The following is a 25,217-nucleotide window of genomic DNA, read 5'->3' on the forward strand; positions in this document are numbered from 1 at the left end:
AGGCTACACCGGCCAGGCGGGAGCGCCTGGGAACCAACCTGCCGGGCAACACCGGCCAGACGGAGGATATGGAGTAACGGTCCTGGCTACCCCCAGGCAACCAGGACACGTGCCTGAGGGCCTGGACGGCGGAAAGCTTGAAATAACACACCGGGCTACACCGGCCAGACGTACGTCTGGGGACTACATGCCGGACTTACACCGGCAGACGTACGTCTGGGGACTACATGCCGGGCTTACACCGGCAGACGGACGTCTGGGGACATCTTGATCAGCGACAACTCTGGGGAAGACGTACCTGGGGACTCCGGGACTCCGAAGGGGCCTGGGGCTAACACCCCGGGCAACACGGCCGGGCGAGACGTCCGAGGGCGACGTGCCTAGCTGAGAACACACCACACACGGCAAGGACCCCGTGGCCTACCAACCACGCGCTGCCACACGGCATGCTCAGGGCCTAGACGAAAGGGAGGGGGGGGGGGGGGTGCCGTACACAGGCGCGGCCGTACGGGCGCAAGGCAGCCCGAGCCCCGACGTGGGAAGCCGTGGCGCAAAGCCACGTGGATTAGCACCCAAATAAGGGAACAGGAAGGGCGGGACACAGCCCAACTGTGCGCTCCACGGAACGCCGTGCCACGTGGCAGCACGACCAGGCGTGTGCCCCGCAGCAGGCCCGGGCGAAGGGCCGGAACCTGGCCACGAGTCGTCGCCAGCGGCGACGCTTGTCCGCTCAGGGAGACCCGACCCCTGGGGACAGCCCAGGGAACCCGGCAGACCGGCGACGCTTGTCCGCTCAGGGAGACCCGACCCCTGGGGACAGCCCAGGGAACCCGGCAGACCGGCAACAGGGAACACCCGAGGGAAAAACAGGAAAGACGCAGAAGCACGCCCTGCCGGCCAGGCACGTGACGACCCGGGAAGGCATGGGCCCCAAGGCGGGGCCCGCCATAGGGCCGCCCACGCCTGGCCACGTGTCGCCACCGCCGAGAACATGCGCCCCCGGGCGTAGGACCGAACCTGGCCACAAGCCGTCGCCGACGGCGACACATGTCCTCGGACAAGGAGAAACCTGGCCCCCTGGGACAGCCCAGGGAACCCGGTGGGCCGACAACTGGGAGCCCCGGAGGAAAGGCGGGAAGGACGCCAAAACACGCCCAGACGACCAGACACGTGGTCGATGGCGGCGAGGCAAGGGCCCCAAGGCAGAGCACAAAGGGCGTAGGGCCCACCACGCCTGGCCACATGGCGACGCCGGCAAGGGCACGTCTGGCCGCCGACGGGGCCCCGGGCAGGGCACGCGCCTGGGCACGCCACGCTGCGGGGCCCCCTGGACACGTACGGGCACGGCTGGACGGTGCCCCACATGAGAGGAGACCGAACGCAGGCCACTAGGGACACGGCCCGGCGCACGCCGACCCTAAGCCAGCCACGCGACCTGCACGGCACGGGGACGCCCGACACGGGGCCAAGGAGGGCGCCCCCAGCTCTCCCGGGAACTAACAGCAGAGAGCCCAAAGGACTAACTAAGGCGGCACACACGTACCGCGAGGGGATGGCGGTTGGCACACGCCGCACTGGGGAGGTCCTGACTAGAATTGAACAGAAAACCTCACCTTGGGGTTAAAAGTGTAGGGCAGGAGGCCCCTGCCGGGACTGTCTGGGGTGTCGAGGGCCCCAGGATGTCCGTGAGAGAGAGGGCAGGTACCGAGGCAGCTGGCGTGATGTCCATCTCGTGCGAAGTCGGGTGGCCGGGGAGTGGTTGCGAGGGCAGCGGCGGGGGCAGGCGGAGTGAGGGCAGAGCCCCTCTGTTTCCCTGTATTTATACAGCCCCAGACTGCCCGCGCAATGCCGCGGGACGCGCTGCGCAAATGTTTCTTTCTCCCCCATCAGAAATATCCCCGCTTGCGATCAAGCAGTGTCCATTTCTGGGTCCCTTGATTTGTAGAGCATTTCTAGTTTGATTAAGTCGTACTCTAGGAATATCAAAACTGTATTTATTTCTGGTGTGGTGCTCATGGGTTCTGTTACAACCTTCAATGAAGATTTTGAGGTCAGGATTGGCATTACAGTTCAGCGTTTTATATATGTATAATACACAAGAGAGAATGTGCAGTGACTTAATATCTAACATATTCAGAGATTTGAGTAAGGGTACCGAGTGATGTCTGGGGCCAGAGTTGGATATTGTCCTAATAGCAGCTTTGTGTTGGGTAATTAGAGGACGTAAATGATTTTGGGTAGTAGAACCCCAAGCACAAATACCATAGTTGAGGTATGGATAGATGAGGGAGTAATAGAGAGAAACCAGGGCAGGGCGGGGTACATAATATCTGATCTTAGAAAGAATGCCAACAGTTTTTGAAACTTTTTTTTGATATATTTAGAATGTGTCCCTGGAAATTCAGCTTGTGGTCGATGAGAACGCCAAGGAATTTGCCGTCTAATTTGTTACAAATTTGGGTATTGTTTATTTTGAGATTTATCTGATTAGAGGATTTATTGCCAAACAGAATATAAAACGTTTTGTCAATGTTAAGGGTGAGTTTGTTGGCAGTTAGCCAAAGATGGACTTTCTCTAGCTCAGTATTTACTGTGGCATTTAGAGCAAGGGGGTCAGGACTGGAGTAAATGAAGGTTGTGTCGTCAGCAAATAGAATTGGTTTGAGGTGTTGGGAGGCATTTGGAAGGTCATTAATGTAGATGAGAAAGAGGAGAGGGCCAAGTATGCTGCCCTGAGGAACACCAATGTTGATGGGTAGGGTGGGAGAAATTGTATTATTCAGAGAAACATACTGGAGCCTGTCAGTAAGATAAGATTTGAGGTATTGCAGGGAGTGTCCTCTGACTCCATAATGATGTAATTTAAGAAGAAGGTTTTGATGGTTGACAGTGTCAAAAGCCTTACGCAGGTCCACAAATAACCCAACAGGAAACTCCTTTTTATCAAGAGCTGCGTGAATTAAGTTAATCATACTAATAAGTGCATCGTTAGTGCTTTTTTTGGGTCTGAAGCCATATTGACAAGAGCTAAGTATATTGTGTTTGGCTATCAAACTCAATATACTTAGCCCTTGCCAATATGGCTTCAGACCCAAAAAAAGCACTAACGATGCACTTATTAGTATGCTTAACTCGATTCATACAGCTCTTGATAAAAAGGAGTTCCCTGTTGGGTTATTTGTGGACCTGCGTAAAGCTTTTGATACTGTCAACCACCATAACCTTCTTCTTAAATTACATCATTATGGAGTCAGAGGACACTCCCTACAATACCTCGAGTCCTACCTTACTGACAGGCTCCAATATGTTTCTGTGAATAATACAATTTCTCCCACCCTACCCATCAACATTCGTGTTCCTCAGGGCAGCATACTTGGCCCTCTCCTCTTTCTCATCTACATTAATGACCTTCCAAATGCCTCCCAACACCTCAAACCAAATGGCCCACTGCCTTTTGACGAAAGGCGGTGGAGTTTCTGACGGGGGAAGGAAGAGACAATTGCGCATCGCGTCCCGCAGGCGTGGTGCGGCCAGCCTGGGTGGCATAAAAGGCGCGGGAAGTCAGGTCCCGCTCTCACTCCCTCTCCCGACCAGGTCCAAGATTCACGAAGCGGCTCCGCGCTCAGCACCACGCCTCATCGACACGTGGGCCAGTACCCTTACCACTTCTACGTTTTGTTTACTGTGTACACGGGATTTCTCAAGCAATCGGGCTCCCTCTCCGCTACTATGGTCCCACAACTGATATTCTCCGATCCTTTGGGGCCTTCCACATCCCAGGCCGGTACCGCAGGGGCCCCCTGCCCTACCCAGCAAACCCTAAGGTAAGAGAGTTTCCTGTACAAGTTAGTCAGGACTACCCCCAGTGCTGGCGTGTGTTTGCGCCGTCCCTCGCGGCCCGTTCGTGCCGCTTAGCTAGTTCCCTAGGGCCTTCCGCCTGCTTGCCTCCCTGGGGTTGTGGCGTTCCTCCAGGTCGGGACTGGTGCGCTGGTTCTCTGCGGCGACTTCATGTGGCCTGGTTTCGGTGGTCCTGTGCCCTGGGGCCCGGCCCTATTGCGTGCTCGGTGGACCATTCGTCCCAGGTGTGCCCTCCCCGGTTTGCTGTGCCCCTAGGCTTGCCCTAGGGGCCATGTTTCGCCCGCGCCTGGCCGTGCGTGCGCGGCCAGGCTCCTTCTGTGGTCTGGCATCGCCCTCTGTGGCGACGCCACGCGGCGGTTCCCGGGGTTCTGAGCCCTGGGGCCCAAGCCCGGTAGGCGGCGCCCACGTGGCTTGGAGCTCGGTGAAGCACTCGCCCCAAGGATGCCCTTCGTTTCCTTCCCCGTCCCAGGCGTTTTCCCCGGAACCTGGTTTGTTGCGCCCTCTTGGCTGGCCCAGGGGCCAGGGTTCGTGATGCGCTTGGACGTGCGTGACCGGCCAGGCTCCCTGCGAGCGTCCTGGCGACGCCTCCTGGCCGGGGTTTTAGTTGTCTTTGTCCCTAGGGCCCGACCCTAGGGGCCCATGCCAAGGACGGCATCACCCACGTGGCATGGAGCTCCAGGAGCGCTTGCCTTGGGCTGTGTTCGCTTCCTTCCTGTCCTTCTCCCTTCTCGCCCTCGGGCAGGAGACGCCCTTGTGGCGGCAGTGCCCCGGTGGGTAGGCCCAACTCTTTCTTGTTATTGGCTGACTTGCGTCAGCCGGTGTCGTCCGGCATGTTCTTCTGATGTTTGTCTGGACGGTGATGCCCTGCTTGTTCGTCCCAGTTGTTTGTCCGTCCGGTGTTGCTCGTTTTGTCCGTATCTAGGCGTTTTGCCTGGCTGGGGTAGATCAGCCTGTTCGTTCCTAGACGTTAGTCTGGCTGGTGTAGCACAGCCTGTTTGTCCCTGTAGTTTGTCTGGCTGGTGTAACCCAGCCTGTTCGTCCTAGACGTTTGTCTGGCTGGTGTAGCCCAGCCTGTTCGACCTAGACGTTCGTCTGGCTGGTGTAGCCCAGCCTGTTCGTCCTAGACGTTTGTCTGGCTGGTGTAGCCCAGCCTGTTTGTCCTAGAAGTTTGTCTGGCTGGTGTAGCCCAGCCTGTTTGTCCTGGAAGTTTGTCTGGCTGGTGTTGCCCAGCGTGTTCGTCCCTAGACGTTTGTCTGGCTGGTGTAGCCCAGCTTGTTCGTACTAGACGTCTGTCTGGCTGGTGTAGCCCAGCCTGTTCGTCCCTAGACGTTTGGCCGCTTGGTGTCGCCCAGCTTGTTCGTCCCAGTTGTTGTCTGGCCAGAGTAGGCCAGCTTGTTCGCCCCAGACGTTTGTCTGGCTGGTGTAGCCCAGCTCGTTTGCCCAGACGTTTGTCTGGCTGGTGTAGCCCAGCTCGTTCGCCCAGACGTTTGTCTGGCTGGTGTAGCCCAGCTCGATTCGCCCCAGACGTTTGTCTGGCTGGTGTAGCCCAGCTCGTTCGTCCCAGACGTTTGTCTGGCTGGTGTAGCCCAGCTCGTTCGCCCCAGACGTTTGTCTGGCTGGTGTAGCCCAGCTCGTTCGCCCCAGACGTTTGTCTGGCTGGTGTAGCCCAGCTCGTTCGCCCCAGACGTTTGTCTGGCTGGTGTAGCCCAGCTCGTTCGCCCAGACGTTTGTCTGGCTGGTGTAGCCCAGCTCGTTCGCCCAGACGTTTGTCTGGCTCGTGTAGCCCAGCTCGTTCGTCCCAGACGTTTGTCTGGCTGGTGTAGCCCAGCTCGTTCGCCCCAGACGTTTGTCTGGCGGGTGTAGCCCAGTTCGTTCGTCCCAGACGTTTGTCTGGCTGGTTTAGCCTGCTTGTTCGTCCCAGTCGTTCGTCTGGCTGTTGAAGCCTGCTTGTTCGTCCCAGTCGTTCGTCTGGCTGTTGAAGCCAGTCTGTTCGTCCCAGTTGTTTGCCTGACTGGTGTAACCCAGCTTGTTCTTCCCAGTCGTTTGTCTGGCTGTTGAAGCCCAGCGTGTTCGTCCCAGTTGTTTGTCCGGTCGGTGTAGCCCAGCTTGTTTGTCCCAGTCGTTTGCCTGGCTGGTGTAGCCCAGCTTGTTCGTCTCAGCTGTTTGTCTGGCTGGCGCAGCCCTGCTTGCTCGTCACAGACGTTTTGTCTGGCCGGTGGAGCCCGGCTTGTTCGTACACGGATGTTCAGTCTGGCCGGTGTAGCCCGATCTGTTCGTACCCAGTCGTCTGGGATGGCCGGTGTATCCCGGCTTGTTCGTACCCAGTCGTTTGGGCTGGCCGGTGTATCCCGGTTTGTTCGTCCCCAGGTGTTTGCTGGCCCCGGTGTCCCACGTTATGTTCGCCCCAGCCGTTTGGCCTGGTCGGGGTAGACCGGCCCGTTTGTACCCTGACGTCTCGTCCACTCGGTAGCCGCCTGTTGTTCCTGCACGTACACGTTCCCTCTTGTTTCCCTGTCCTGTCCTCCAGCGCAGGCGCATGCCGTCGGGCGGTCTGTCCGCTTGGGTGGGCTATGTTATGTTATTATCTTTTATTTAAGTTTCTAAATTAATTATTGCATTGTTCAGCTTAGTTATGCCTTGTATTTACTTACTATTCCTCTAGCAGCGTTAATGCAGTGTCCATTGCTGTGGGATACTCAACTAATTTTGTTTCACTTTTGAGAATATTATTGCTAGGCTAGCCATTCTCCCTTGATTAATACTGTTTTAATAACCATTCCATCCCTTGAACATTACAGTTTTACGCTATCCAAACCATACCATGCACATTACTGTTTATCCTACCATCTTATCCCTTGATTAATCCCGCTTTAAGCTACCAATTCTTCCCATGATTACCACTGTTTCTTTTATTTGTTCAGCTTATATGCAAGTACTTTATATTACGGTCTTATTCTATTATTAGAATATATTATTCCCCTCCCGTTCTCACTGTTCTGTTCTACTCCTCCAGGGTAGGCGCATGCCGTAGAGCGGTCTGTCGGTTTGGGTGAGCTACGCCATGTTATCATTTATTTAAGTTCCCTAAATTATTTTATTACTTTGTTCAGCTTTCAGTTATGCCTTGTATTTACTTACTATTCCTGTTGCAGCGTTAAGGCAGTGTCCATTACCGTGGGATATGCAAATAATTTTGTTTTCACTTTTGAGACTATTATTGGTTTACTCTAGACCATCTATTCCATGAATAAGTACTGTTTAATTAACCAATCTATCCCATGAACTTTACAATTTTAATCTATCCAAACTATACCATGCCTATATTACTGTTCAACCTAACCATCCTATACCTTGTATAGTCCTGCTTTAATCTCCCAAATTATCCATGATTATCACTGTTTACTCTTTTATTTGTTCAGCTTAAATACAAGTATATTATATCTTTTATTTGTTCAGCTTAAATACAAGTATATTATAATACGGTCTTAAGCTATTTACTTGTTCAGTTTCAGTTTGTCTTGTATTTACTCCGCTATTTATTCTGTTTCTAGCACTGCTTACGCCTTATGCCTTTCTTACTGTTTTGGCCTCGCTATGTTATTTATATTATTTAAGTTTCTAAGATTAATTTGTTACATAGTCCAGCTCCAGTTATGCCCGGTATTTACTTAATAACACTGTTGCAGTGTTAAAGCAGTGTACATTTCTAGTGGGATACTCAATTAATTTTGTTTTTACTTTTGAGATTATTATTGTTTGAATTCTTCTATACTATACCACGATTAATACTGTCTTAATATAAACAAACTATACAATGAGTAATACGGTCTTATTATAACCAAACTATACCATGAATATTACTGTTCAATCTATACATGAATATTACTCTCTTAATCTATTTTAACTGCTCAGAGTTTATTACATTGGTTTTATTACGATAGCATTGGCTATGTCCGGTATTCTCAATCACTATGGACACTTAACTTTACCTTGCTTTTGTCTACTTGTGTATGTGACGGTTGCCGGTGCGGCAGCTGGGCCTCCCTGCCTGTTTTTCCCCGTTAGACCTGTCGATGCTTACTTTTTCATTTTCCGCAGTAGCGAGAAGCCGGGTCACGCAGCAACTGCAACACGGAAGAGGGCTCGGGCGACGTCGCGTGAGGACAACAGCGCAGTGGGGTGAGGACGCAGCCGACCTTCGCTTCGCCTCCCCCCCCTCGGGGGCCTCCTCGGGCGGCTCTGATGTGCACGGCGACCACACTTCCCAGAGGCCACTGCCGGCAAAGCGGCGGGTGGCACAGCGTCGCAGCCTCCACCTTTTTCGGCCGACGATTGGACGACGCTGCAGGCGCCCATCACGCAGGCTCGGGGGCCCTCTCATGTCACAAGCCTTCATGGGAACCACCGAGGCAGACCCTGCCGCGGCTGCTACAGCCGCCCCTGCCCCCCACCTTCACCGACCGTCGCCCACGGGCCAAGGCCAGGGGGCATAAGTCGAGGCGATGTGCGAGCTCCTCCAGTTTGTCCTCCTTCCTTCCTAGTTTTGTAGCGTAGTTGCTCTGCCTCCCTGAGGTTTCCCTCGCGGCCAGCGGGCACTCGCCCTTCGGGGGGGGGGGGTCCGGCCTGCTGGCCCGCGGGGTGGGGGTGCAGCGCCCGTCCCCAAGTGTTCCGCTGTCCGCAGCTACTACTTCGACTTTACAGACATTCTACTAGTAAGCCCTACCTTGTCAGGTAATCCCTTCCTTGGCGGCTCGGCCTCTGGCCTGGGGTTATTTTCTTCTCCAAATACATATCAGGCTTCCCCAGTCACTATGTTTTCTGCCGCCTGATTATTCTCCAGCTAGGGTTTCCCTTATGTTATGTTGTTCACTTTGGTGTCCTGTTATACTTAGTATTAGATTTGTTACATTCGCCTCACTGCTAATTCTAGACATTAGGACATTAGGTTTCTGCAGAGTTTGTTACTAGGCTATAAGATTACGTTTTACTACGGGTGTACAATTTAAGATGTTTCGTGTACTTTGCGTTAGCCACGGCTATGTTATACATTTGTTAAGTCCTATTTAAAAGCCTGTTTTACTTCTGCAGAATTATTTATCATGTCAATAAAATTACGCCCCCAAGGCTTGGTGTCTTCCTTCCCCTGATCAGAAATTCTATTTGCTGACGACACAACCTTCATTTACTCCAGTCCTGACCCTCTTGCTCTAAATGCCACAGTAAATACTGAGCTAAATAAAGTCCATCTTTGGCTAACTGCCAACAAACTCACCCTTAACATTGACAAAACCTTCTATATTCTGTTTGGCAATAAATCCTCTAGTCTTATAAATCTCAAAATAAACAATACCCAAATTTGTAACAAATTAGATGGCAAATTCCTTGGCATTCTCATTGACCACAAGCTGAATTTCCAGGGACACATTCTAAATATATCAAAAAAAGTTTCAAAAACTGTGGGCATTCTTTCTAAGATGAGATATTATGTACCACGCCCTGCCCTGGTGACTCTCTATTACTCCCTTATCTATCCTTATCTCAACTATGGTATTTGTGCTTGGGGTTCTACTACCCAAAATCACTTACGTCCTCTAATTACCCAACACAAAGCCGCTATTAGAACAATATCCAACTCTGGCCCCAGACATCACTCGGTACCCCTACTCAAATCTCTTAATATGTTAGATATTAAGTCACTGCACATTCTCTCATGTGTATTATACATATATAAAACGCTAAACTATAATGCCAATCCTGATCTTAAAAGCTTCATAGAAGGTTGTAACGGAACCCATGAGCACCACACCAGAAATAAATACAGTTTTGATATTCCTAGAGTACGTCTTAATCAAACTAGAAATGCTCTGCAAATCAAGGGGCCCAGAATGTGGAATGACCTTCCCAACCATGTTAAAGACTGTTCCTCTCTCAACCAGTTTAAGATAAAAACTAAACACTACCTAATAAATTCCCTGTAATCTACCTCACTCCTCTATTGTCAACCCATGTCTGTTATTTTTTTTTTTTTTTTTTTTTTTTTTTTTTTTTTTTTTTTAATCAACACTGTTTGTCAACCTATTGTATTTGTGCTGCTTTTTCAGTCATGTTCCCCCTTTTTTTTATCTTTATTTGTATTTGTTCTCAACACCTTTTATTCTTTATGCTCAATTAGTATTAAGTTCTAGATATTAATGTTTTTCTTGCCCGAAACGCATTGCGTAATAGTGGCTTTAGGCATTGTATGTACTAGCTCTATCTATATATCAATCCATTAATTTAACATCACTTGTATGTATATACCTTACCTGAATAAACATCTGAATCTGAATCTGAATCAAACTTCCTTTGATATTACATATTTACATCTTATTTTGTTATGAAATGATATTTTTTCAGAGTAAAATTATGTTTTCTCATGTTCTGCATCCAGCATCCACATTATAGTGAGTAAATATACCATATTACTTCATTACTTAAATAATGCTAGGAGGGTTTGAGTAGCTTTGGGTCTTTAGGTGAACAGAATCTCCAATAGATAGGGCGAGAGTCGCCCCATCTCTCTCGCCTGGGCGGGAGTCGAAACTTAAATTAAAATTGCTATATCATTAGTCTCCAACATGATATATTTCCTTTGGTGCACTCACAATAACGATTATAGCTCAGTCTTTCTGGAGGAATGTAATATTTTAGGCTTTATTAGCGTATCTTTGTTAATTACACAATATATTGGCAAGTGCGTAGGCGTCTGCACTCCATGACCGAAAAGCTACTGAATGCCTCTATAAAAACATATGTATCTTCACTTGAGCTTTAAATATGTCTAATGTAATGTATTTAAAATGAAGCTCATATTTCTATCTCGCATAAGACATATAAAACATTTGTGTTTATTAACGAATTTACGTAAAATAAACATTGTTCTGAGAGAGAACATTGTTCTGTTCTCTGTCGCTCAGTCTGTACGGGGGTCGGAGCTCGGCGATTATTAAAACACATGAATCTTCATTAGAACTTTAATTATGTCTATGATAAAGTGTTTAAAATGAGCCTTATATTCCTGTCTTTCTTGAGGCATATAAAAAATTTACGATTATTTACAAATTTACGTGAAATAAGCATTGTTCTGAGAGAGTTGCTCCGTCGATCGATCTGTCCGGAGTCGGAGCTCGGCTATCATAAAAGTACACGTATCTTCCCTTTAAATTTAAATATGCCAATAGTAAGGTATTTAGAACGAAGCTTATATATCTGTCTTTCTTGTGACATATAAAACTCTTACGTTTATTAAGGAATCTGCGTGAAATAGGCATGGTTCTGAGATGAATGCTGCGGTTTTCGAGCTCGACGAGCGATGAAAACTGCCACTTTTATACAACTACAAATATCTTCGGTTTTACTTAAAATATATGTCTGGTAGAGGTTTTACATATAGATCGCGTTTCTGTCTTTCTTCTGACTAATAAATAATTTTGGTTTAATCAGTTATCAAGATGTTTTCAACAATATTCTTTCAGCGTTCGTCTTTTCCAACACGGGCGACCCTTTTGGAAACTGCGATACTTGGGTTAACCCATCCTATAGTTGGGGTTCGAATATAAACAAACACCTCAACTCAGTGCAGTACGAGTACAACAAATATTATTTAGAGATTTTCCACAAAACTCTCTATATTATATAAATCGTACCAATTTATATATATATAAATATATATATATATATGTATAAATATACACTATTATACTTGATCGATGTCATATATCATTTAAAATCAATTAGAAAAATAAGTAGCTGCGTTTCCCTCTGCAACCGTGGCACAACAACAACACTAACCTAACACTACCTTCGTGCAAACTGCACGTATCGCGAAGAACCTGGCAGTGTGTGTAGCTCTTGACACTAACTACACAACAACAGCACTAACCTGGCACAGTGTGTGTTGCTCTTGACACTAACTACACAACAACAGCACTAACCTGGCACAGTGTGTGGGGCTCTTGACACTAACTACACAACAACAGCACTAACCTGGCAGTGTGTGTTGCTCTTGACACTAAATACACAACAACAGCACTAACCTGGCACAGTGTGTGTGGCTCTTGACACTAACTACACAACAACAGCACTAACCTGGCCTAGTGTGTGTGTGGCTCTTGACACTAACTACACAACAACAGCACTAACCTGGCCTAGTGTGTGTGTGGCTCTTGACACTAACTACACAACAACAGCACTAACCTGGCCTAGTGTGTGTGTGGCTCTTGACACTAACTACACAACAACAGCACTAACCTGGCCTAGTGTGTGTGTGGCTCTTGACACTAACTACACAACAACAGCACTAACCTGGCCTAGTGTGTGTGTGGCTCTTGACACTAACTACACAACAACAGCACTAACCTGGCCTAGTGTGTGTGTGGCTCTTGACACTAACTACACAACAACAGCACTAACCTGGCCTAGTGTGTGTGTGGCTCTTGACACTAACTACACAACAACAGCACTAACCTGGCCTAGTGTGTGTGTGGCTCTTGACACTAACTACACAACAACAGCACTAACCTGGCAGTGTGTGTGTGTGGCTCTTGACACTAACTACACAACAACAGGACTAACCTGGCACAGTGTGTGTTGCTCTTGACACTAACTACACAACAACAGCACTAACCTGGCACAGTGTGTGGGGCTCTTGACACTAACTACACAACAACAGCACTATCCTGGCATAGTATGTGGGGCTCTTGACACTAACTACACAACAACAGCACTAACCTGGCACAGTGTGTGGCTCTTGACACTAACTACACAACAACAGCACTAACCTGGCAGTGTGTGTGGCTCTTGACACTAACTACACAACAACAGCACTAGCCTGGCACAGTGTGTGTGGCTCTTGACACTAACTACACAACAACAGCACTAACCTGGCAGTGTGTGTGGCTCTTGACACTAAAGACAACCTTCACACGAACTACACCTGCCATAAAGAAGAAGGAACCATAAAGCAGCTGACAGCTTGTACCGTATTTCATCAATGGCTAATGAGAAGGGTTTACCAGTTCAGTTATATGGCACATCGTCTTTGTGCTTTGACAAAGATGAATTCATGAAGGTATGTTAGCTAGCAAGTGGTTTGGGTATGCAAAAGTAATTGGAATAAATTATTATAGTAAAGTGCTTAGCTTTCTCTGACGGTCCGTCTAATTACCCAAAGCTACCCAAATCTACTCAAAGCTACCCAAATCTACTCAAAGCTACCCAAACTTTCCTAGTATTATGTAAGTAATGAAGAAATATGATATATTTACTCACTATAACATTGGTGCTGAAAGTAGAACATGTAAAAACATATTTTTACTCTGAAATAATACAAGTTTATAACGAAATTAGATGAAACTAAGTGGCATGAGAGGCCATAGGAAGTCGACAATCCAAGCGACAATTTTGTGGAGCGACTTATCCAAATTATATTGTTGCCTACAGGTTATATTAAGTTAGGTTTGGATAGGTTTGGTTTTGTTAGGTTATGTTTGGGTAGGTTGGCGAGGTTAGGTAGGTACAGAAGGCTGACAGAGAGCCGGTGGCTGAGCAGACAGAACGCTGGACGCGTGATCTTGTGGTCCCGGGTTCGATCCCGGGCGCCGGCGAGAAACAATGGGCAGAGTTTCTTTCATCCTGATGCCCCCTGTTACCTAGCAGTAAATAGGTACCTGGGAGTTAGTCAGCTGTCACGGGCTGCTTCCTGGGGGTGAAGGCCTGGTCGAGGACCAGGCCGCGGGGACACTTATCAGCCCTGAAATCATCTCAAGATAACCTCAAGATATGCAGAACGCTGTCAGCCAACACTCTCCAAGCAACAACGTGTCTTGGATAAGTTGCTCCACAACATTGTCGCTTGGACTGTCAGCTTGCTTTGGCATCACCGGCAGCTTATTTTCGTCTAAATTTGTTATGAAATGATGATACTTTTTCAGGGTAAAATTATATTTTTCCATGTTCTACATTCAGCACCATCATTATAATGAATAAATATATCATACATATTCATTACTAACGTAATGTTAGGAAGCTTTGGGTAGCTTGTTAGGAAGCTTTGAGAAGCTTTGGGTAATTAGACGGACCCTTCTCTGGAATAATTGGAAATACTGGATAATGAATGTTAACCTAACCCAAGTTTTGGGTTAGTTTTGTTTGTATAGGCCTATGGTATAATGAAAAATTTGGATGTATAAAATTAAAATGAATTCTAGAGCAATATAGTGATTTTATTTCAGGTCATGAAACTTGCCAACTCCCACCAACTGATTCCTGCTTTCTGGGACAATTTGCCCAATTCTTGGAATGTATCACTACTTCATTCCAAGACATATCATCCCATTCTTGGAATGTATCACTACTTCATTCCAAGACATGTCATCCCATTCTTGGAATGTATCACTACTTCATTCCAGGACATATCATCCCATTCTTGGAATGTATCACTACTTCATTCCAGGACATATCATCCCATTCTTGGAATGTATCACTACTTTATTCCAGGACATATCATTCCATTCTTAGAATGTATCACTACTTCATTCCAGGACATATCATCCCATTCTTGGAATGTATCACTACTTTATTCCAGGACATATCATTCCATTCTTAGAATGTATCACTACTTCATTCCAGGACATGTCATCCCATTCTTGGAATGTATCACTACTTCATTCCAGGACATGTCATCCCATTCTTGGAATGTATTACTACTTCATTCCAGGACATGTCATCCCATTCTTGGAATGTATTGCTACTGCATTCCAGGACATGTCATCCCATTCTTGGAATGTATTGCTACTGCATTCCAGGACATGTCATCCCATTCTTGGAATGTATCACTACTTCATTCCAGGACATGTCATCCCATTCTTGGAATGTATCACTACTTCATTCCAGGACATGTCATCCCATTCTTGGAATGTATTGTACTGCATTCCAGGACATGTCATCCCATTCTTGGAATGTATTGCTACTGCATTCCAGGACATGTCATCCCATTCTTGGAATGTATCACTACTTCATTCCAGGACATGTCATCCCATTCTTGGAATGTATCACTACTTCATTCCAGGACATGTCATCCCATTCTTGGAATGTATTGCTACTGCATTCCAGGACATGTCATCCCATTCTTGGAATGTATTGCTACTGCATTCCAGGACATGTCATCCCATTCTTGGAATGTATTGCTACTGCATTCCAGGACATGTCATCCCATTCTTGGAATGTATCACTACTGTTTAGCAACTATATTAAGTAATATACGTGCTCCATACTCTCATTTAGATTTAGATTTTTTTTATTCAGGTAAAAGTGCATACATTGAGTTACATAATGTTGGATTTAAAGATAGAGATAGTACATACAAAACCTAAAGCTACTAGTACGCATAGCGTTTCGGGTTCATGACAGGTTCATTAGTTCATGACAGATAATAAGATGGGTCTGTTAATTCTACATAACTTATCTCTAAGTGTTCCACATTGCAAGAAGCTCTACACTAATTGTTGGTCCATTAATTAAAGTTCCCAAGTGTACAACTAATTACAATTAATATCTCTTCCCAAGGGTACAGGATCAATCAGGCCAGCCAACAGGTAACCTCCCGCCAAACACATACCGAAACTGAAACTTTTCAGCGAATTATCATTAATCTAAACTCCAAGAAGAGTTCAATATAGACACTTGAGAGATACCACACATCTTGAACACCATTGACATTCGGCGTGCATTCAGGTCACCGTCACGCCGTCACACCATTGATCACCTAAAGTGCCCCCAGTAGCTGTACAGACACCACGAGCATAGCTGTCATCCTGTAACTACACTTGGGTAATTAGAGAGAGTCACAACAGCCGAGCCCACTACCTAAGGAGAGGTAGGAGTAGACTAGGAATAGCCTAGTCACTAAAGATAAGGGAGGAGCAACACTGCAGCCAGCTTTTCACCATCACACTGAGAGTGAAGCATCACACTGAGGAGTCACACTGCTGCAGGCTCCAGGATAATTCAAATTATCTAAGTGTTGGGAGTAGGGTGAGGGTTGCACCTCACCCTACCTCCACCTCACCTCCACTTCCACCAGAATACATGAAGGTGTAGGGAATTTGAAAATAAACTAAGAGACAATAAATAAGTGTCTGTGAATGAAAAATCTTTGCTGGAAAAGTTGATCTTTCAAAACAGCAGAATAACAACAAAAATGGCCACCACCACTGGGGAAGATAGTACTCCATCAATGGAATATTTTGAAGGTTTCTCACAACAAGATGCAATGAATGGTGGTTTTCTTGGCAGGTTAGTGATTATTGAGGACATGCTAAAGAATTATGAAGAACAGGTTATTAAATTAGAACAAGAAAATGAATGTCTCAAGATTGAGTTGTGTAATTTAAAAGGAAGTATTTTCTAGCAAGGTAAGGAAATTAGCAGCTTGACTGATAAGGTAAGGATGCACGAAGAACACATCAAGGAACTAGTAAAGATAATGAGGCATGGAAAGTGAAGAGTAGGGAATTTGAAGAAATTAACATGAAAATAGACTCACATGGTGAACAACTCCAAGGGAGCCTGAGAACTAACATGGAGTTAGGCAAGGAGATGCAACGAGAAACTTCATTGGCAACTCAAATAGAGGAGGTTAATAAAGAACTAGAAAAGTATAAAGAAGACATAAAAGAGACATATGCCCAAGTTGTAAAAGAGAAAGAGACAATCAAGGAAGTGTGATCGGAAGTCAAAACCAGAAATGACAAACAAGAAGTGGATCTTAGGCAAACAATTAGGAAAGAACTGGTTACCAACAGTAAACTGGTACAAAACACTGCAGATAGAAGTAAGTTCATAATTATTTATGGGGGGGAGCCCTTACGGCTTCCCGGAGCTATCCATGGCTGATATGGATACCCTAACTATTTTGCATCAGTCGATGTGGGTGGAGTTCTAGGCCTACCGGGGACCACGAGCCAGAACCTGGCCCCCTCAGGGAGGCACGGGGAGCAATGGCCCATAGAAATGCACATGTGATTTGGAGTATTCTATATCTGCCATCGACCAGGACAGGCACCCAGAAAGGTAAGTGCCACAAAACAAACCCCTATTCTGGTTAACAACAAAAATCAACAAATGAGTGGACAGAACTCCCCCAGGAAAACAAACTAACAAGCATGACGTCACACGAGCCGCGTCGCATGTCTGTGCAGCTCCCCCCTCCCCAGGAGGGGAAAGGGGGAGCCCTAGACCCCCGCGCCGGCGATCCCCGCCCCAGTTCCTCGGCTGATGGGATAATGCACGGTCGTGTGGCTCCAGCTCCAGTCTTGTCTCAGTGCTGTGACTCAGTGCAAGCCCTTGGGGCTTGGGGTTGCCTTCCACAAGTCATCTTGGGTCTACCTCTGTTGGCTTTTCGCTGTTTGGCATTTCGCCGCCCCGAGTGTTTGGGGGTTTTACTCCCTTGTTTACCTTAGGGTAAGTGGTAGTTATAGCACTGGTGGGGCGCAGGGTACTGCGTAGCTAGTTTTCACCTATGACAGCGGCCGGCTCTGTTCCCTCTGGGTACGTTGTCCACTTGTGTGGTTTTTCTTTTATATTTGTTTTTGCCTGGTAGGGGGTCTGCCTTGTGTTCCCCCCCCCCCCTTATATTAGGTTCGTTTGTGTGATGGCACCCCCTGCTTCGCCCTCACGGGTGGACACGTCCCGTGGGTTCAGCTTTAGCAGTTTGCTTGGTAGTTTGGGGCGCCGGTTAGCAGTGCCCTGCCTGGGATAACCCTTAACAGAACCAGTCTAGGGGCCCTGGTAAACACCCTGGGGGCTCTTGGGTCCGATAGTGGAGACCCTTGCGTCCCCTCTCGCTTTGTGCGAGTTGAGGGTTGCTCTGTCTCTTTGTCTCAGGTGACTCTCCTTGTTTTTGCCTCCGTCATGCTGCCTGTTGGGTCGGTGACACATTCGACCCTGAGTCCTGCGAGCTTTGTTGCTTGTTCGTGACTCCATTCACCCAGTCTGCTGATGAATTCCTGTAGGTGCAGGCAGCTCGCGCGTTGCAGAGTGAGATGTTGCAACTGCGCTCAGGTTTGTCGCTTCCCCGGATGCCCCGATGCTGCCCCGCTTGTGTAGGGACCAAGACTTGGGGGTTTTGGTCACTTCGGCCTTGGTTCTTCCACACCCCCCTTGTGTTTTCCCCTCCTACTTCCTGGCCCCTACCATCTGCAGGCTTCGGGGTCGGGGCGGGGTTAGAGGTTCTGAGACTTGGGCGGTTTCGGGGGTTGCCCCGTCCGGGGTAGCTGCGGAGGCATTCGAGTCTGTTCCTCCGGCCGATGCTCCGGGGTCTGACCAGTGGGCCCCTTCTTTTCCAGCTCTCTCGGCTGCCCCGGCTTTTTCTTGTGGGGCCGGGGCTTTGGAGGTCGACTCGGCCCCGGGGTCTGGTGTAGTGGCTCCTGGGATTGGGGAGGAGCGGCCTTGGGGGCCATGAGCTCCATTGCGCCCCGCCTGGGTTTCCGTCCTTCTGAGCGGGGCTTACTGTTGCGAGGAGTGGGGTTTTCTTTTCCCCCTCTGCGTACGATTTGGGTTTGGGTTCTGCTCCTCCCCGGGTTCGGTTCAGTGTCCCTGTGGTTTCTTCAGTTCCGTCTTCGGAAGGTTTTCGGCTAACCGCATTTCTTCGCCTGCGGTGCGGTTGGCCTTTGCGGCTTACCCCCTGCGTGTCCCGGAGTTTGCCTCCATACTGGTTCCTTCTGTTCTGGACAGGTTGGGCTCCTTGTAGCCATTTGGGCTCCTTGTAGCCGTTTGGGCTCCTTGTAGCCGTTTGGGCTCCTTGTAGCCGTTTGGGCTCCTTGTAGCCGTTTGGGCTCCTTGTAGCCGTTTGGGCTCCTTGTAGCCGTTTGGGCTCCTTGTAGCCGTTTGGGCTCCTTGTAGCCGTTTGGGCTCCTTTGTAGCCGTTTGGGCTCCTTTGTAGCCATTTGGGCTCCTTTGTAGCCGTTTGGGCTCCTTTGTAGCCGTTTGGGCTCCTTGTCGCCGTTTGGGCTACTGTCGCCAGTTGGGCTGCTTCTCGCCTTGTTGGGCTGCTTCTCGCCTTGTTGGGCTGCTTCTCGCCTTGTTGGGCTGCTTCTCGCCTTGTTGGGCTGCTTCTCGCCTTGTTGGGCTGCTTCTCGCCTTGTTGGGCTGCTTCTCGCCTTGTTGGGCTGCTTCTCGCCTTGTTGGGCAGCTTCTCGCCTTGTTGGGCCACTTCTCGCCTTGTTGGGCCACTTCTCGCCTTGTTGGGCCACTTCTCGCCTTGTTGGGCCAATTCTCGCCTTGTTGGGCCAATTCTCGCCTTGTTGGGCCACTTCTCGCCTTGTTGGGCCACTTTTTGCCTTGTTGGGCTACTTCTCGCCTTGTTGGGCTACTTCTCGCCTTGTTGGGCTACTTTTTTTCGTGTCCTGCGCATGCGCCGTGGGAGTTTGTTTTGGTTCCGGGCGGTGTGCACACATGATCTGCATCCATTTTCTCTGGGGGGGGGGGGGGCTTCGCCTCTCGCTCTTTTTTTAATCCAATCCGTGCCCCGTTGCTTTGGGGGTGTTCTGGAGTGCCGCTGTGGGAAAGTCACAAGCTTTTTCCCTGCATTCTAGGGTGGGGAGCCTCCTTCGCCGCTACCCTCCTCTCCAGCATGGGCGCCCTGGCCGCCTCCGGCAGCTACGGACTCGAAAGCTTGCGTCATGGCATCTTCAGCGCCTACGTTCTGCAGGTGAGTTGGTGTGGTTTGGCGTCTCCTTCGTCCTGACGCTGTTTTTGTTTTTGGAAGTAGGAATGGGTGTACATACGTACTTGGGAACGTGGACCGTACCACCCGAGGTGCCTACTGCAGGGCTATTAGCCCATACAGGGCAGCTCTTGTTCTCTCCACCTGCTTCCTTCCTCGGTTCATAGGTGTCTGCGGGTGGCCTCTTGGCCTTTCCGAGGCGGCTCCTGCCTGTACTCCTGCCCCTCTCCTATGCTTGTCTAACCTTGCTTGAGTTCGGGGCCCCGCCTCCACCTTGTTCCACGGTGCAACAGGTGGGGGTGCCTGTTCGGTGGTACGTTTTCCTGTGTCGAGGGTGTTTTGTGCTCGCCTCCTTGTGCTTGCAGGATTGGGTTCTGGCTCTTTGGTTCCGCCTTCTCCCCTGTCGTTTGCCTGTCGCGCGGATTCTATGCTTCATGGGCGCTCTCGTCTCTGCTCTTGGGGCTGTGTATGGGGTCAGCCCAAGTTGGGCTGCCTAATGTGTTCCTTCGATTGCCTGTTACACTGCACACGTTTCTTCTACCGTCCCTGTGGCTCAGTTGGGTGCTCGGTTTCCGCCTGTGTCCCCTTGTGTGCCACTCGTGTACGATTTATCTTTATCTTCTGTTGCTTCCTCGGGGAGTGTGGTGACGTTTTGCTGTGGTTTTGGTACTGCAGCTGCATGTCGGGGTTGGTTGTGGCATTATGTTCGGCCCTTCGATGCTCCCTATGGGGCCCTCCTTCCTTGCCGGTCTTGCTGTGCTGGGCCTGGTTTTTCCATGTTCCTTGGATTCTCTGTCTTGTGCTGGCTGGGGATGAGCTTGGGGTCTTTGTCTCGCCCCTCGTCTATCCTCTGGTTTCAGTTCAAGTTCCAGAGCCTAGTGGGCTCCCTTCCTTAGTGTTTTTCACGGCTGCCCTGGGGTTTTTCTTGACGCTGGGGCTTTGAGGGGACAGCTCGGCCCCGGGGCCTGCAGGGTGGGTTCCTGGGGCTGGGGTGGGGCTAACGTGAGGGGCCTTAGGCCCCGTTGGTCCCCGCCGGTGTATTTCTACCCCTCTGGGTGGGGCTTGCGGTTTTGTGGTGTGGGGTTTTTCCGTTCCCCCTCTCCGCACGTGCTTTGTGGGCATCGGCCCCTCCCTGGGCTTGGTTTCCTTGTCCATTGTGCCCATTGTTTCCGTCCTGTCGGTGGGTGCTTTTCTACGGTCTTCGCCCCTTTTTTCCGGGACGGGCCTTCTCCGTCATGTCCCCCTCTTCTTGGGGTTTCTGCATGACTTTTGGTCTCGGGTGTGACGGGGTTTTTGTGCCTTCGTCCTTTGTGTTTGCTTCTTTTTGTTCTCGAAGGTTCGGGACGGTTTTGCTCCTTCCCTTTTTCTGGTACGTCTGTCGTCATTCGATTGAGCTTCCCTTCGGTCCTTTCTAGGGCTTGTGGGTCCTCTTCCTGGCAGCTTCTGGGTGTTTGGCCTTCTTGTTCTTTTGTGCATATCTCTTCTCTTCGCGCTGTCTCGGCACTACTCAATTTCCTGGGGGCGATTTTGCTCCTCTTACCGAGTCTTTTCGCTCCTGCCCTTCTGCGGGATATTGGTGCGGGGCGGCTCCTTATGTGGGTTCCTTCCCTGTCGGCTGCACTTGTGGCGGTGGACTTGCACGCTTGTGGCGTTTTGGTTTTGGTCCTGCGTTTTCTTTTCCCTCCTGGGGCTGTCATAAGATTGGCTTGCAGAGGATGTAGAGGCGTTTGGGGCCGTTCCTGGGTCTGGCACCTTGGTTTCTGCTGCTAACTTTCGGTATCGATGTTCCTTTTGCGCCATTTCGCAGGCTGTCTCAGTGCGTTGTTTCACCTCCGGCCTGCTTATACACTGCCTGTGCCGTCCTGGTCTTTGGACAGGGTGCTCTCCTGTTTTTCTTCTCCTTAGTGGTTGTGGCTCCTTGGGTTCAGGTTTGCTTTGCCTCGGCTCTCTTCTTTTTATGTTGGCATTGACCTCTGGGGGTCGTGTGGCAGAGCTTCATGCTCTTCTCAGGCGCAGTGGTTTTTGGCTACTATGGTCGTGGTCATAAGGTTTCTTCGTCTGCGGCCGTTCTCCCTTTTTCTGGCGAATGATGTGCCATGCTGCTTTGCGGAGGGGTCCTTGGGTTGTTGTCTTGACTTCGTGTTGAGGAGTGGTTCACCGACCGCCTCCCAGGTATGTCCCCTTATTTTCTTAGGTAGTCTTTGGTGAAGTAGCTCCAGGGAGCCGTAGGGGCTCCCCCCAGAAAACCAGCGTTGAATGTAATGAAACGCCATTTTCTGGGCTGAGTCCCGGAGGCTCCCTGGCACCCTCCCGCCCTCCGGTCGGCGGGTTTTTTTCGCGGTTTTGATATCCAGCCTCAGAACAGGGGCGGGAATCGCCGGCACTGGGGGTCTGGGGCTCCCCCTCCCCCTTCCCCCTCCTGGGGAGGGGGGAGCTGCGCAGACATACGGCGCGGCTCGTGTGACGTCATGCTTGTTAATTCATTTTCCTGGGGAGTTCTGTCCACTTCGTTTGTCGATTTTTGTTGTTAACCAGAATAGGGGTTTGTTTTGTGACGCTTACATTTCTGGGTGCCTGCTCCTGGTCGATGGCAGATATAGAATGCTCCAAATCACATGTGCATTTCTATGGGCCATTGCTCCCCGTGCCTCTGAGGGGGCTAGGTTCTGGCTCGTGGTCCCCGGTAGGCCTAGAACTCCACCCACATCGACTGATGCAAAATAGTTAGGGTATCCATATCAGCCATGGATAGCTCTGGGGAGCTTCCGGGACTCACAGAGAAAATGGCGTTTGCATTACATTCAACGCTGGTTTTTTTGATGTTTAGAGAAGGAAATTTCATCTAGGGTGGATAGAATAGTAGAAGAGATGAAAATTATAGAATAAATAGTAGGATTAGGAGAAGGCCTAAGTTCAAAAAGAGCATGTCAGTGATTTTAGGAGGATAGGAAAATATGAGAAAGACAAGAACCGCCCCATAAGGATGACGTTTAATGGAGTGAAGTATATGACAGAAGTGCTTCAGAATACCAGAAAATTGCAATGTGACGAGGATGGCAAACATTGGTCAATAGGACAAGACCTCTTAAAGAGGACAGAGAAGAGCTGAAAATGAACCTCACTGAAGCAGAACGTCTAAATGGGGATAGAAATGGAGAAAAAAGGAATTCTTTTTTCTACAAAGTGTCAGGGGGACTGGAAAGCTTGTGAAATGGTACATAAAGTCAGAGCAACAAAATCATTAATGGAAGTGGGTGTAAAGAACAAAGGGAAGGGGGAACATGTTCCTAAAAATAGTATATACCAACATAGATGGGGGGAGATAGAAAATATTGGAGTTGAAGGATATAATTCTGCTCAAAGTCTCAGATATTGTCGCATTAACAGAGATGAAACTTGAAGAAAATATTTTAAATAAGGTCGTATTCCCAAGGGGCTACTCAGTTTGGAGATGTGACAGGAAAAGCTAGGAAGGGAGGAGGAGTGGCTGTACTGGTGAAAGAACACCTGAAGGTAAGAGAGTTAATAATTGAAAACCCTAGAGATATTGACATAATGGCATTGCAGCTCTGGAATCAAGATGATAAGCTGATAATTTTAAATGCCTACAGCCCACCAGCAAGCAACACATGAACAAAGGAAGAACTGGATGACAAACTGAGGGGGCCTCATAATGGTCATGAGAGAGATTATGGTAAGAGCTGACAAAGATAAATCCCGATTGTTGGTAATGGAAACTTCAACTTTAAGGCAATAGACTGGGAGGCCTACGAGGCAAGAACAGAGGACATTTGGACAGGCAGATTTGTAAACCTCATCTTGGAGACATTCATGTATCAACACGTCAAGGAGGCCACGAGAATGAGAGAAGGGGATGTTCCGTCAATACTGGATCTAGTGTTCACCAGGAAAGAAGTGGTATTTGACATCCAGTACCTTCCTCCCTTGGGAAAGAGTGATCATGTCCTCTTGGACATTAAATATGCTTTGCGATTTAATCTAGTAGAGAATGGGGACATTGAAACAGTTGTTAAACTTAGTTTCAAGAGAGGACGCTATGAGGACGTAGAAATTTTTTTCATGGGTATAATTGGACTAGACTTGTTGCTAGGCATGGAAGTAAATGAGATGTATAACATATTTTGTAAAATATACGATAAAGGCACACAAACATTCATACCAAAACAGAGATGCAGGGGCCAGAAAACAGGATTGGTTCAATGGAAATTGCAATAGGGCCAGAGATCAAAAGACACAAGCATGAAATCATAATAGAAAGAGGCCAAACCCCCAAACATACCAGCGATACAAAGATGCGAGAAACAACTACACGTCAGTAAGGAGAGAGGCAGAGAGGAACTTTGAGAGCGATATAGCAAATAAATGTAAATCAGATCCAGGCCTTTTCTATAAGTTCATTAAAAGCAAGCTGCAGGTAAAGGATAATATTCAGAGGCTGAAAATGAGGGACAGATACACGGAAAATGAAAAGGAAATGTGTGAAACATTAAACGAAAAGTTCCAAAGTGTATTTGTGCAAAATGAGATCTTCAGGGAACCAGACAAAATAAGAATTCCAGAGAACAACATAGAGCACATAGAGGTGTCTAGAGACAAAGTGAAACAAATGCTCTTGGAGCTAAGTAAGAACAAAGCAGTTGGCCCAGATGGAGTTTCACCTATGGGTTCTAAGAGAATGTGCACCTGAGCTCAGCATATCACTTCAGCTGATTTTTCAGATATCCCTGTGTACAGGATCCCTGTGTACAGGAGTCATAGCAGATGTGTGGAAAAAATGGCTAACATAGTTCTAATCTACAAAAGTGGCAGCAGGGAAGACCTCCTCAATTATAGACCTGTATCATTGACAAGTGTAATAGTCAAACTATTGGAAAAAGTAATTAAAACTAAATATGTAGAACACCTGGAGAGAAATGATATATCAAACAAACAGTTTGGTTTTCAATCTGGAAGATCCTGTGTATCAAATTTACTCAGTTTCAATGATTGAGCCACAGAGATTTTAAAGGAATGGGATGGTTGGGTTTACTGCATCTATCTGGACCTAAAAATGGCCTTTGACAGAGTTCCACATAAGAGGTTGTACTGGAAACAGGAACACATTGAAGGGATGACAGGTAAGCTACTAACATGGATGAAAAATTTTCTAACTGATAGAAAAATGAGAGCAGTAATAAGAGGAAGTGTATCGGACTGGAGAAATGTCACAAGCGGAGTACCACAGGGTTCAGTTCTTGCACCGGTAATGTTCATTCTCTACATAAATGATCTACCAGTTGGTAATACAGAATTATATAAACATGTTTGCTGATGATGCTAAGATAATAGGAACGATAACTAACTTAGGTGATTGTAATGCTCTTCAAGAAGACCTGGACAAAATAAGTACTGTATATGGAGCACCACTTGGCAAATGGAATTTAATGTAAATAAATGCCATGTTATGGAATGTGGAATAGGAAAACATAGGACCCCACACAACCTATAAATTATGTGAGAGATCTTTAAAGACTTCTTTAAAGACTTCTGATAAAGAAAGAAATCTAGGGGTGGTTCTAGATAGAAAACTATCACC

General features: G+C 48.2%; 1 protein-coding gene and 1 long non-coding RNA gene across 2 annotated transcripts in view; both read left to right on the forward strand.

The window, feature by feature from the left end:
- The first annotated feature begins 3,443 nt into the window (after nt 1-3,443).
- LOC138368153 (uncharacterized) lies at nt 3,444-8,981 on the forward strand. Its single transcript, XR_011229502.1, has 2 exons — nt 3,444-3,824; nt 6,872-8,981. It is a non-coding gene; the product is annotated as an uncharacterized lncRNA (long non-coding RNA).
- A 2,675-nt stretch (nt 8,982-11,656) lies between these two features.
- Nucleotides 11,657-25,217, forward strand: part of Cog2 (conserved oligomeric Golgi complex subunit 2) — a 197,298-nt gene continuing 183,737 nt past the window's right edge. The window contains 1 exon segment of the mRNA XM_045748023.2: nt 11,657-12,967. Coding sequence (XP_045603979.2) covers nt 12,890-12,967 — 78 coding nt within the window. The 5' untranslated portion in view covers nt 11,657-12,889.

Source organism: Procambarus clarkii, chromosome 24 (genome assembly GCF_040958095.1).
Source record: "Procambarus clarkii isolate CNS0578487 chromosome 24, FALCON_Pclarkii_2.0, whole genome shotgun sequence".
Classification (NCBI taxonomy): Eukaryota; Metazoa; Arthropoda; class Malacostraca; order Decapoda; family Cambaridae; genus Procambarus; species Procambarus clarkii.